General features: G+C 39.1%; 1 protein-coding gene across 2 annotated transcripts; it reads left to right on the top strand.

Moving 5' to 3' along the window:
* Positions 1-2,999: 2,999 nt before the first annotated feature.
* On the top strand, positions 3,000-12,431 carry maneal (mannosidase endo-alpha like). 2 transcript variants are annotated; one of them, XM_075450088.1, is made up of 5 exons: positions 3,000-3,185; positions 3,470-4,159; positions 5,393-5,502; positions 9,610-9,686; positions 11,360-12,431. In XM_075450088.1, the coding sequence occupies exons 2-5, from the start codon at positions 3,655-3,657 to the stop codon at positions 11,994-11,996; spliced, it is 1,329 nt and encodes a 442-aa protein (XP_075306203.1). In that variant the 5' UTR covers positions 3,000-3,185; positions 3,470-3,654; the 3' UTR covers positions 11,997-12,431. The 2 variants fall into 2 exon arrangements, with proteins under 2 accessions (XP_075306203.1, XP_075306202.1); XM_075450087.1 differs by having other exon boundaries at positions 3,000-3,319.
* The last annotated feature ends 241 nt before the right edge of the window (positions 12,432-12,672 follow it).

Below are 12,672 nucleotides of genomic sequence, written 5' to 3'. Positions count from 1 at the left end.
TTCAAAAATCCCATCTGCGCCCGTTCATGGAGAAAAGAAAAGAAAAACATTGGTGATGATAAACATCAACTAAATGATTAGCTGAATAAAGTGCCACACATTTTGATGGAAGCTTTGATAATCAACTAAAGCCGTGATGGCAGATTTTTACTGAAGTCAGGTATGTTCAAATACCTTGTTTTCGTTTTGAACATTGCATATATTGTTTATGTTAGTTTATATTTAGTTGATAAACTTTTTATGGATGTCCTAGATTTCCATGAGTTTTGATTCAACATAAAAAACGGTGATATTTTTGAAAAAGGGTTAAAAAAAAGGCATAAATGGCATGGACATTACAATGACTTTAGATCAGAGTTCAGCTGTCAGACTGTGTTGCCTGTTTAGAGTCCTCGTTCTGTAGTGGTTGTTAAGATAAAGAGTTAACAACAACCCATGGTATCAAATAGAGGACAGTTTCAGCACTATGGACAGCTCCATTAACAAGTAAAGGTTTTCAAGAAGCTTTTTGTCACATCTGGAAAGTCATGCTTTAAATTATGTATTTCAAGCCTGTAAATCATTATTGACTTAGGAAGATAAATACCCAGCGCCACTGAGGCAGAGTTGTTCAGTAAGATTTATTGCTAGTGTTTGTTTAACTTCAGATTTTTATTTCTCAACTATTTAAGCAAATTGCACATATTTTGGCAGATATGTACTAAAAAGTAAGTTGATTATTTTTTTCTTCTTTTCTAAAGCACCGTAGACAGGCAGCTGTAGCTTTACATTCAGAGCCCAGGAACAAAGAGCTTCATCCATAGGCGTGCAGATGATCGGCACACATGAACTCCACTAGATGTCACCTCAAGCATGTCGTCTCTAAAACCACCAAAGACTGCATCAATGTCAGAAATTTATCAAAATGCCTGTCAGAATGCTTTTTTTCCTTTCTTTTTCTTTCAGAAAAACAAGAAACCAAGTTTTTTCTTTGGACATTGGCTGCCTGACCATTTTCAGATGTTTGTGTTTTTTTTCTTTGCATGTGAAGACACTTAACACTGACTGATTATCAAGCATAAAACTTAAACTAACTTAAGGGATAAACCAGTGTTGGGTCCACACATAACAGACAGCAAAAAAACATTTTTGATTGTAACTTTTGACACCTTGTTAATAGCAGCCTGTCACAATGACACATAATTCTTTCCCCTTTCTTTGGAAGCATCCATTAAATATAACAGAGATAACACAGTTTGACAAACATAAAATAAGAAGCCATTCTTAAGGATAGGAAACAGGGAGAAAAGGCTGCGGTATGCCGAATGACACAAGAAGTAGACTGAAAATCGTGATGAATCCTCCCCAGAACCCGGACCTCAGTATTATTGAAGCAGTGTGAGATCATTTTGACAGTGAATGGAACAAAAGACAGCCGACATCCAAAGAAGAGCTTTGGAATGTCCTTCAAGAAGTCTGGAGAACTATTTCTAAAGACTACTTAAAGAAATGACAGAAAGCATGTTGAAGAAGGTTCAGACTGTGTTTGAAAAATAAAGGTGCTCATACCAAATATTGACTTTCAAACTCTTTAGAATTGAAGAAACTCTGCTTTTGCCTTATTTACTGTATTTCAATTAGGGTGTACCCTGCTCACCTTTCTAATTTCTTTGGTAATACATCAAGAAATGAGAGGTGGCCTAAGACTTTTATGAAGTGCTTTATCTGGTTGGTGCACAAAATGAAATGTAAAGCAAAAATGTATGATTTAAAGTAAACAGTGAGTTTACTGGGTTTAATTTAATCATGCTTTAACTGATTTTACACGTCTTCTATCATGAAATTGATTAAAGGTTTCCAAAAATTACATAAGGATAAAATAGTAAACACTTCCACGATGTAGTTCCACCTTAAGGCAAGACACGGCAGGCAAAAACAGTGATTTCATGCAGTGGTCAATTTTTAGATTTTGGGCCAGTCTACTCCTTCAAAATGTGTTATGGGTTATGTTTAGGTTTTGTTTAATTGCGGCAGTACATTTCGCTCAAATTTATCAAAATGAATTCCCCTATTTAAATCTTTAAATGTCGTTTTCTCAAAATCATTTTTTTGTATTTTTCCAGTATCAATATCTCAGCCTATGGAGCACCTACTAACACCAAACTTTCCAGTTATACACTTAGCAGTATTCTGAAGATATTTACAGAAGGATTTGTTGATAAATCATTCCTGGCCTGATTTATGTGACATTATAATAAAACAATATGGCGAAAATTGATGTTTTTTTAGGCTATGGGCAGTATATTTTGATTTCCTAGGTAATGAAAGCAGATATCCTGAAATCCCTCTGTAATTTTCTTTTCATTTTATGTGTAAACAAAATGAAAAAAGAATTTTGCACCTGGCTTTATCATATGTTCAGATCTATCTTCCGGAAATATATGCAAATGTGGGCATATTTAATGAGATAATGTCTAATTTGCATAATTAAACATACAAATTTCTAAAACTTGTAATAAAAAATTTTTTCATACTTGTATAAGTAATCAACTGAGGAAGTTTCATGGTGATATCTATTATTTTAAAATATTACCCTATTCACCTGTAGTGTCTCGCCTTAAACCACAAAGAGCTTCTTTTTACATTTCAGTTATGTGGACACTTTACAAGGAGGATTATTTACACAAGTCAGCAAGCTTCATAGACCATTAAGCAGGTTGATGTTTGAATCTTGATCAAAGAGATAACTCCAGTGTTTATTCTCAGCTAAGACTGATTGGGTGGTGTTTGTTCACAGAAAAGCTCCATCAAAGACGATGGCGCGATGAGAAGGTGTATTCAGGTGAGCTCCAGTTGAAGCAAAAAATTGTGAAGAGTGTTACAACAAAGAACTTACACATCAGCGCACATGTACATATTTAAGAGGTGTTCCCACACGTTAAGCTCCACCTCCTGCTTCTTTGTGGCACCAATCGACCCTCATAGGCTGAATCTTTTTTTTTTTTTTCCGGTTGGGCTTAATCATCCCTCCCACTAGCATCACTGAAATAAATGTACTATTCTGTCCTCTAGTTTGGGTGTTTTTCATTTTTGTTCTTTTCATTTTTTGTGCCGCTTTCCGAGAAACGAATGTTGTTCCTGACAGAAGGAGCAGCTACAGCAGCTCGATGGGCAAGAGGGAGGCAGCAATTGGACGAAATACAAAGGTAACCGGACTGAGTTCGTGTGAGCTAGACAGAAGCTTCGGCTGTACCCACAATGCTCTCTGCTCTCAGTGGATACGGTGGAACGCCTGCTGGATAAATGAAAAATGTAGCATTACTTTTGAAGAACAAAGAGTGTGAGTCAGTATATATACATATACATATATATATGTATATATACATATACATACATGTACATTGATATTACAGAAGCAGGAGGAGATTTACTGAATTGCAAAATTTCCCCTGGTCTTGATTATGGAAGTAAAACGACGTTGTTTTCACAGGCTCCGTTATGCAACAGCCTCTGCAGCTGCAGAACGTTCGTTTACCTGCTCGACGCCTGTTCATGCTGTAAGACGATGACTGCGCTCATGGGTGGTCGGTGGCATTAAGAAGAACCAGCGTCCTTCCCCCGCCGCCCTCCGGAACGGCCGTTCTCCTTGCGGCAGCAGCACCACGGACAGCGACGATGAGTCGGCTGCGCAGGAAAGCTCTCGTCGCGCTCTTCCTCTTCACTCTCTTCATCTTTGGGACCATGATGGGTCTCAGAACGCTGAAACCCAGCGACGGCTTTTCGGACCTGGCGCCCGGCATAGACTTCATCGGGGAGAGATCCGAGAGGAGGCGGCTGGATGCGAAAGACGTGGTGGTGTCGCCAGGCCAGTTCCACATGGGCGGCAGCGACACTAAAGTGGTTTTCACTAGATCTGACCGAGAGTACAGTATATTCTATGACGTCCACATCTTCTACTACCTGTGGTATGGCTCTCCCAGCATGGACAACAAGTACATCCACTGGGATCACGTCCTGGTGCCGCACTGGGACCCAAAGATCGCAGCCAGTCATGCTCAAGGGAGGCACTCTCCTCCAGAGGACATAGCCTCGAGTTTTTACCCTGAGCTGGGACCCTACAGCTCCAGGGACCCGAAGGTGCTGGAGTCACACATGGCCCAGATAGAAGCGGCTGCAGCAGGTAAACATTGCTGCAACACCAGCTCTCCATGTCTCTGGTACAGTGCTGTCCATTTTTGAATGATAATTCTAATAACAATGAAGTTTATGAGTATGTTGCCTTAAACAGGAACAGAGAGGTACAAAAGTCCCCATTTAACAATGTAAATTGACAGTAATTAACCTTATTTCAATTAGCTAGTTAGTTTTAAAACCTCAAATTTCATTAACAAAAATAGAGACCACTCGTTTTTTTTTATCCTCATCCATAGACTGCAGCAGGTATAACGTCAGTGCAGCTAAAGGCACATTGTTAAATATTTACCACAATTGACAAATTCCACACACAGACATAACTAAGAGTTGAAAACATGCTTTACTCTTTGCACAAAAGGTCAGAAAGGGAATACAGACCCTGTGTCCCAGCTGCACAGTTAAGTTGAGCTATGGTTGTAGCTCTGCTGGGCCATCTCACAAAATTACTTGTCTTTTTGCCTGCATACAAACAAATCACAAAAGTTTTATTGACCAAGGTATGTCAGATAGGTAGGGATATGCCCCCTTTTTAGTTTGTTCACAGTTGACCCTAAATTAACCTGTTATGTTACAACTAAAACAAATTATAAATAATTTGGCTAGCTGCAAATCAGTACCATGTTGGGTAGTCAAGATTATGATATTTTAGTTGTGGATTTATATACAGAAAATTGTACGTGGCAGACATGACATGTCCACAGCTGCAACGAGATGATGTCTTTAAATGGGCTACAGCTTTTTCAGTCAGTCAGCTCTGTTAAATGGTGGAAATTTTACATTTGTGTCAGTCTCACCAAGCTTTTTCCAATAATTTGATGGCGCTAATTGGGATCATTTTAACCATAATCCTAATCATCTCAAATAATTGAGATAACATGATTAATGGTAATTATGGCAACCCTGGTAACAAGTTGAGGAGTAAGGTGATCAGCTTTACTTTTTTTTATTTTTCTAAACAAATGAGCTGCACACTCTCTTTTACATTTGGTCTCTTTTGTTACTGACTTCATCTTCTTTGTACTGGATTTTGTTTTACTTCTGGGTCAAAGGCCGCAACAGCAACCCCAAGAGAAATTTGAATACCAACTAATTATGAAATGAATATTTAAAGAGAGGAACATTTATCGAAAGTCCTGATTTACTTGAACGCAGCTCTAATGAAACAAAATTCTCAAACTTCATGCCTCTCTGTCCTTCTCCCCACGCTGTGGTTTTGTAGGGGTGCTGGTGTTGTCATGGTATCCTCCTGGGGTGGCAGACAACCATGGGGAGCCCTACGAGGACCTGGTTCCTGCTGTCATGGACGCCGCCCAAAGGCACAGCATCAAGGTAACTGGTGAGACAACCGGTATGTTTTTCCCTTTCTGATGATTTACTTTATGAATATAATGTTAACAAAACATTGACCTGAATCTTGTTTGATAAGCTCTGTGTTGTCTGAAAATGACCTTTTTGTAATTATTTAGCCTTAATTTATCTAGAAACCAGAACAATGATTTGTATTCAAATGTTTTGCTACTGCCTCTAAAGTTTGGTAAGAATTCTACTTTGTATACATATACAGTATATACATATATAAATATACATATGTACATGCTGTCAGAAGTTAAAGTCCTCCACCGAACTAAACATATGCAGACCAGTCTTACCCATAATGTGTAATATCAACATTTGTCCACAGCCTTTTCTCTGAGTTATAATAAAAGCTTTTAGAATCTGAGGCACCTTTTGTTTTGTAAATGGCAGTAATCTTTTTTCTTAAATTTGCTGTTCCATTTATTCAAAATGCATGTGTTGCATTCTGGTCCACTGAGGTCACTGACAGTCAGCCAACTGGAACTTTTACATCGGGTCCTGGTAGCAGCTTTTATTTGAACTCTTTGACCTGAACGGCTCACATTTACAGCAGCATGGATGTTTCAGAGATATGAAAGTGTCCCTCTCTCTGAGGCCTGTATTGTAGAGCCTTAAGTTGTGTTTAAAAACTAGAAGTGTGTTAGCGCAGATTTACCTCGTCACTGCACAACTAGATCTAACAAAGTCATACCTACTTCAGCACTGAAGGGGTTTTGATAACATTTAGCTGTACGATGCTGAAGGTGCTCGAGATGGCGGCCACTAAACAACGGAGCCCAGACTCAGCGTTAACGGGTCAGAGGAGCTTTGCTTTGGTCTACTTTCTCGCTCCTTATATGGAAGTCTTGGACTGAGAACTGGGTCTCTGTGTGTCTCAGTCAGACTTACACAACAGTGTGTATCTCACAGCTGACCTGAAGGCTAATGCTCCAGTGTTTCAGTGCTCTAGCACTTCTTCTGACAAAATACAAGCTGAAGTCTGTGTGTGTGTGTGTGTGTGTGTGTGTGTGTGTGTGTGTGTGTGTGTGTGTGTGTGTGTGTCAAATGTCCTAAAGATGAAGACATTTTGTATATTCTGTGTCATGTGGAATAGGTATTACAGCACTATTATACTATTATTATCGAGAAAAGCTGTATGCAAGGCCAAAATCATGTAGATTATATGTCCACACTGGATATCACCATTTTTTTCAATAACATTGCATTATTTGGGTCTTGCATACCCCAGTGTATCTTCAATCATTGTGAGTGCACATGCCCAGAACAACTGGGACATTTTCAGAATTTGTCTGTGTGATTTGTCTTGTTTTTCCCACATCCCCATGCAATGAAAAAGCAGGTTCACTTTTTTTCAAGAGAATTCCCTCCATATTCATGGGTTTTGCTGTTTTATGTTGTCATTCACACTTGCTAAACCACAACACAGTATCACTGCTTTCATTCATTCTCAGTCCCACTCTTAAGTGCATGGATATTGTGCTTCTTTGTGTGGGAGCTCCGCATTTTCTATACCTCACAGTAGCTATCTGCAGCATTGCACAAATATGCAGGAAATCGGATCAAGCCATTACTAGATTATCTTTTCTTTTGATGGAAAGCACAACTTATATAAAACACATTGCATGCCGACCACACTGCAATGTTTCTTAATACATCCAATTACACATTGGGGAAAAGTTGCCCTGCAGAAACTGTAAGTTGCAAATAATGTAGCACACAGCAACATGATGGTATGGCATGTTTTCAATTTAGTGTCTTGTCATCAGAGGAGAGGCCAGACATTGGTGAGAGCAGTTCAGGAGGCTTGTTTGCTTCTGCAGCACGGATACACCTCATGTTTGGAGTGTAAATATGCAAGTCATTCGACATCACACTACACGAGGGGATCTGAGTAAACAAAGCACTTCTCATCCCGGTTTATTCAACCAAACAGGAACAGATTGAAAGGCATCTTACCTCGATGGCCTTTCAGGATTTCCAACCAGTCGAGAATGCTGACAAGCTTGAGCAGGGGCACCAAACACAAATGCGTTGCCATGGAAACTGTTTATGAAGACCTTGCAGGCTCTTTTGAAAGATGGAGTGGGCGTTGAGTGTTCACTGTTTGCAGCTCGACAGCTCCATCAATGCTTTACTGTTTGCCATTAAACTGCAGCGGATCTTTTCGAGCCTTTGTTGCTGAAGCGAACGAGCCCACTGTAGTTATTTCAGGATGACAGAAGGCATCCATCACTCAGATTTCAGCTCCTATCAGATAATGCAACACACTGTTCTCTGTGAGAACATGTCCAGTTTGTGCAGGTATGCATTCAAGTTTGGATTATTACTGTGAAGCAGCTGAAAAAAGGGTTTCAGAGAAAGTCGGATCAGTGGAGTGGATATACCCTGCAGCGTCATCTGAATGTAGGGAAATTACAGTTACAGTCAGATGCATGTGGGAATGGTAAGCATCTGTTGCACTTTTTTTCTCCTCCTCCTCTTGCTGAGCTCCAATCTCCAGAATATCTAAGCTTAAGCTAAATGTGGGTTCCTGTAGTTTTGTAGCTGTTTTGTTTGATTATATATGGGTCACATATTACTAATTTTTGTGGTCAGTGTTGTCTTATATCTATGTTCTAGCAAGTCCTCTTGAGCTATATAGTGTATCTAACTCTGCTGTAGCTGCAAATTCAGTGTGTTGACTCTAATTTCTGTTGCACTGAAGCAAATTGTGGGCTGGCTGAAGACACTATGATACACTGTTAGTTCATAAACATCTAACTCTGAAGGCTCAAAGACAGGACATGACTGCAGAGTGGCTCTGTTGTGGTTTCTGAGTGTTCCTGAAGGAATGCATTTTGTGGGTGGGGTGTAATAACCCTCTGTACCATCACTTGCCACTTCAGTCCAAGGCTGTGTTCAGATAGTAAACTCATTTACTCACTGACTCACCAATTACATAGTGTTTGCTATAAGGACTTATTTTTGGATAGAGGTAGCCAGCTGCCCATGCATTTTGAATCCTAATTTTGTACGGGATGTGATGCAGTTACATGTCACATAAACAGATGGCAGCAGGATAGGTAATCGCCAAATCTGAGGTGATGGGCAGCACACGTTTGCTGTTTTTGGTTGAGAACACGTAGTTGCTCTCACCACAACATTGAAATAGAGACATATATTGCTATTGCTATAGTTCAAACATTTTAAAAATAGGAACATTTCAGAGTTTCAAACATGGTTCCTTTACTAATATTTTCTAAAATCCTACATATCAGGCAGAAAAAGAATAGCCACTTCACAGTTTAGATGTCTGAGGAAAATGATTAGCTCTCCAGGCATGTTGTTAACTATTTCTAATGCTTAGTGGTTAAATGTGTGTTTGTAATGTTAGTTTGACGTGTTGCTACATGATGATATACATGTTCAACACTGCTGCATTGACCACAGACACAAAGAGGTAAGGGAAGGGGCAGGAGGTCTTGGTCTGATGATGATGGGCCTCAAGAGCTGAGTTCGAGACCCATCCTATATGATGTCTTTCACAGCCTTTTCAATTTTCTACTTTGCTCTCATTCGCAAATGGTTACAATTATGATTTAGGGTTAAGAGATATTCATTGTTAAGAGCTGCATATTTTACTATTCATGAGGTGCAGTTCCTGTCACGATACATGGACACTGCCTTACACCAAACAGAAGCCTAAGAGAACCATAGATTAATGTGGACAAAGGTTCCAATAACATGTTTTCTGGTGAGACTGGGCTCTATAAAACACTGACATGACTTGTTGGGATTATCTGTGATGGTGTCATAATAATGATTAATTTGAATTAAAATGATTCACTCAAAATTAAGCATTCGGTGTAAAACATTATCAAGAGAGAAGACTAAATGACAATGCAATCAATGCTGTGGTTCAGAAATGAAATGAACAAATGATTATTTAAGTCCACAGACTGCTGTCAGACTTGATAGAAATTATATATAATAACACAAAAATAATGATCAGAATTTACAGGATAATCCCTTGTTTTCAAGGTTTTTGCAGATTCACTTGATGCTTTTAATTAATATGTTTATTCGCATGTCTCTGCACAGGTGGCCTTTCACATACAGCCATACAAGGGACGAACGGACCAGAGCATGCATGACAACATCAAATATATTATTGACAAGTAAGATGATTTTTTTATGTGCCCGCTTACGTCAGGGTTAGATTTTGTTCCTTTCACTACCTGAACGGGTCGAGCTCTGCTGTCCTCATCATTAGCTGCTGACGTTACAGGGCTAAAGATCTGCTGAAACATGAACCCTGAAAAGGGAAGATGAGTACCAGCAAGTTAAATATAGATGTTTCCCCAGTGATCATGCTGTAATGGATCAGAGGGAGTTTTTCTTAGTTTTTGCTTTGAGTTCGATGTGTGTGAGATTTAACAGAACCCTCTCATCTACAGTTTAATCATAAACAGCTTTTCCTTGTGACTTAAGGATTGTATATTATATGTTAGCTTAAACAGTGTGACAAAAGGTTGTGTGGCAAATTAGATAATGTTTCTTATTTAATCTAATATGATATCCATACGTGATCCTATAAAAGCAGAAGCAAAGATTTTCATGCGCTGACTAAAGACTAGATTAAAGAGTCTCAGTGATTCTCAGACTCAATATGTTTGTAATGATGTAAGAAGAGAGCAAAATCAAAGCCTGGGCTTTGAGTACTGTCAGTTAAGTTGGATCTCTGGACTTTACTGCTGCCAGTGTTTTGACTCACTGTGCTGAGCAACTGTATAACACTTAATGACAACTTGATTGTAAGAAAAAGTGGTCTACATTCAGTGTGATGCCAGTGGTATTAAGCTTCTTTCCATTTGTGGTTATAATTGAACAAACAATTGCATTAATAGTGAGAAATCCTTCCAATGGATGTGGCTAAACAAATGCAAACACAGGCTAAACAAAGGTCACAGCGAGAAGAAAAGTAGCCATTACTGCATGTATGTTAAGTCAGACTGGATCAGACATTAAAACTGCATTTGTAAATATTTTTAGATGATGGTTTCTGACTTTCAGTACTGTTAATAGCGATAAAAACCCTACACTCTGTGTATTATATTTCTAAATTAAGTTGTGACTTTGGCAAGTCACACAGACTTCCACCTTGTTCCATTGTTATTTAAGCACTAAATTCCTCCAAATACCTGGAATGGTTTAATTAGATTCTACAATTTAAAGGCAAAAAATATGCAAATCCCTTCTAATCTTTCCTTGAGGTGCATTGCTTTAAAACGTTTTTAATGTTTTTGTCATACATTTGTAAACAAACTGGAGATCCTCTGCCCACTGTTGCTCCTCAGAGACTCGGCCTTTTGTCGATACTGAAATCATTGCATCATTGCTAGCTCTAAATTCTCACCATATCAACACAAATTAAATTAAAATTATGAAAAATATATATATGGGTTTATACTGTCTGCAAGGAAATAGGTAAGAGTAAAAATAGGAATTGCTGCCTTTATTTTTTATTATTGTTTTCATTTTCCATACTCCCACCTTTTTCTGATTTGCATTTGTATTTTTGGAGTAACTGATGGCTATTAGTTTGACAGAAGAAAATTAACTTGAGTATGTGCAAGATTTGCAAAGTTCCTATTCTAGCATCCCATGTGGTGGCAGACCACAATGCACACTGCAGCAGCCACTTATAAAAACAGTCAAGTTCTGATATGAAAAGAATAATCTGCACATTGTTCTTTTGATTAGTAGCTCTGCATTTCATGGATAGTATACTGACATCAAATGCTTTCAGTGTGGGTACCTGATGCATTTGCTTTTCCTCATCTTTCCTCAGGTATGGAGAACATGGCGCCTTCTACAGATTTAAGACAAGCACAGGGCGAGTCCTTCCTCTCTTTTATGTCTATGACTCCTACCTGACACCACCTGAGTCCTGGGCAGAGCTCCTGACAGCTAAAGGCTCCAGGAGCATCCGAGGCACACCTTATGACGGGGTTTTTGTCGCCCTCATTGTTGAAGAGCGCCACAAACATGACATAGTAGCTAGCGGTTTTGATGGCATGTATACCTACTTTGCCTCCAATGGCTTTTCCTTTGGCTCATCTCACCAGAACTGGAAAGCCATCAAGGCTTTCTGTGATGCAAACAATCTTCTGTTTATCCCCAGCGTTGGTCCAGGGTACATAGACACTGCTGTGCGACCATGGAACAACCATAACACCAGAAACCGCGTCAACGGACGTTACTATGAGACCTCCCTGCAGGCAGGTCTGTCTGTCAGACCAGAAATTGTCACCATTACGTCCTTTAACCAATGGCATGAAGGTACACAGATAGAAAGGGCCTTACCCAGGAAAACAGTGATACGTCTGTATCTAGACTATCAGCCTAACCAACCAGACCACTATTTGGAGCTTACACGACAGTGGGCTGAGAACTTCAACAAGGAGAAGGACAAGTGGCTGATGTGATCATGGACTCAGTTGCCTGGTAGCTGTTCTGAGCTTCACTATAAATTACACTGAATTACATAAAGCCAGCCCATTCTGTTAAAAGAAGGCGCCTTAGTGTTCATCGTGTTTTCTCAACTCTGAGCATACCCAATGAGACTTTTCTTAATCTTTCACTGTGTCCCAGACATTTTGAATCACTAACATTTTTTTGTACAGGTCAATAATATCACTGATTGTTGACAGGTTGAAACTACATGGACACAGTGATGTGAAGCTGAACATTGTTTTCTGATCAGTATTTCTTTGTGATATCAAAAAGTGTTGCAGTTATTGAACTTTCATGAAAAATACCTGCTCTGTAGGCTTGTTTTTTTTTTTAATTATTATTTCCATATGATGAGGACTGTTCTATTCTGTATTTCCCTGATGACCAATAAAATGTGTGTCTGTTTACCACTGGAGAATCTGTATCTATTGTCAAGTAAGAGAGTCAAATGTAACGTTAAAGAATTAGAAAATTCGTAAGAGGGCGTAGTCGTACGGCGGTTAAAGCCCTGTTCCTCTACCAGTTTCCCCACACTGTCTAGTTACAAGCTAACATTGGCCTATAGACAGGGAATTAATCAACATTGTCAACATAAACAGACAAAAAATTTATGTTTTCAGCTTAAAAATTGGTATTTGAAAGTTAGCA

This window comes from Odontesthes bonariensis, chromosome 18, assembly GCF_027942865.1.
Source record: "Odontesthes bonariensis isolate fOdoBon6 chromosome 18, fOdoBon6.hap1, whole genome shotgun sequence".
NCBI classification, from domain to species: Eukaryota; Metazoa; Chordata; class Actinopteri; order Atheriniformes; family Atherinopsidae; genus Odontesthes; species Odontesthes bonariensis.
The sequence above is the reverse complement of the archived record's forward strand: the minus strand, read 5'-3'. Positions and strand labels throughout refer to the sequence as shown.

Bases quoted from the DNA above. Each gene is read 5' to 3' on its own strand.
- maneal (XM_075450088.1), top strand. From the start codon at position 3,655: ATGAGTCGGCTGCGCAGGAAAGCTCTCGTCGCGCTCTTCCTCTTCACT. The intron at 4,160-5,392 runs GTAAACATTGCT...GTGGTTTTGTAG, and splicing joins GATAGAAGCGGCTGCAGCAG to GGGTGCTGGTGTTGTCATGG. The intron at 5,503-9,609 runs GTAACTGGTGAG...GTCTCTGCACAG, and splicing joins CCCAAAGGCACAGCATCAAG to GTGGCCTTTCACATACAGCC.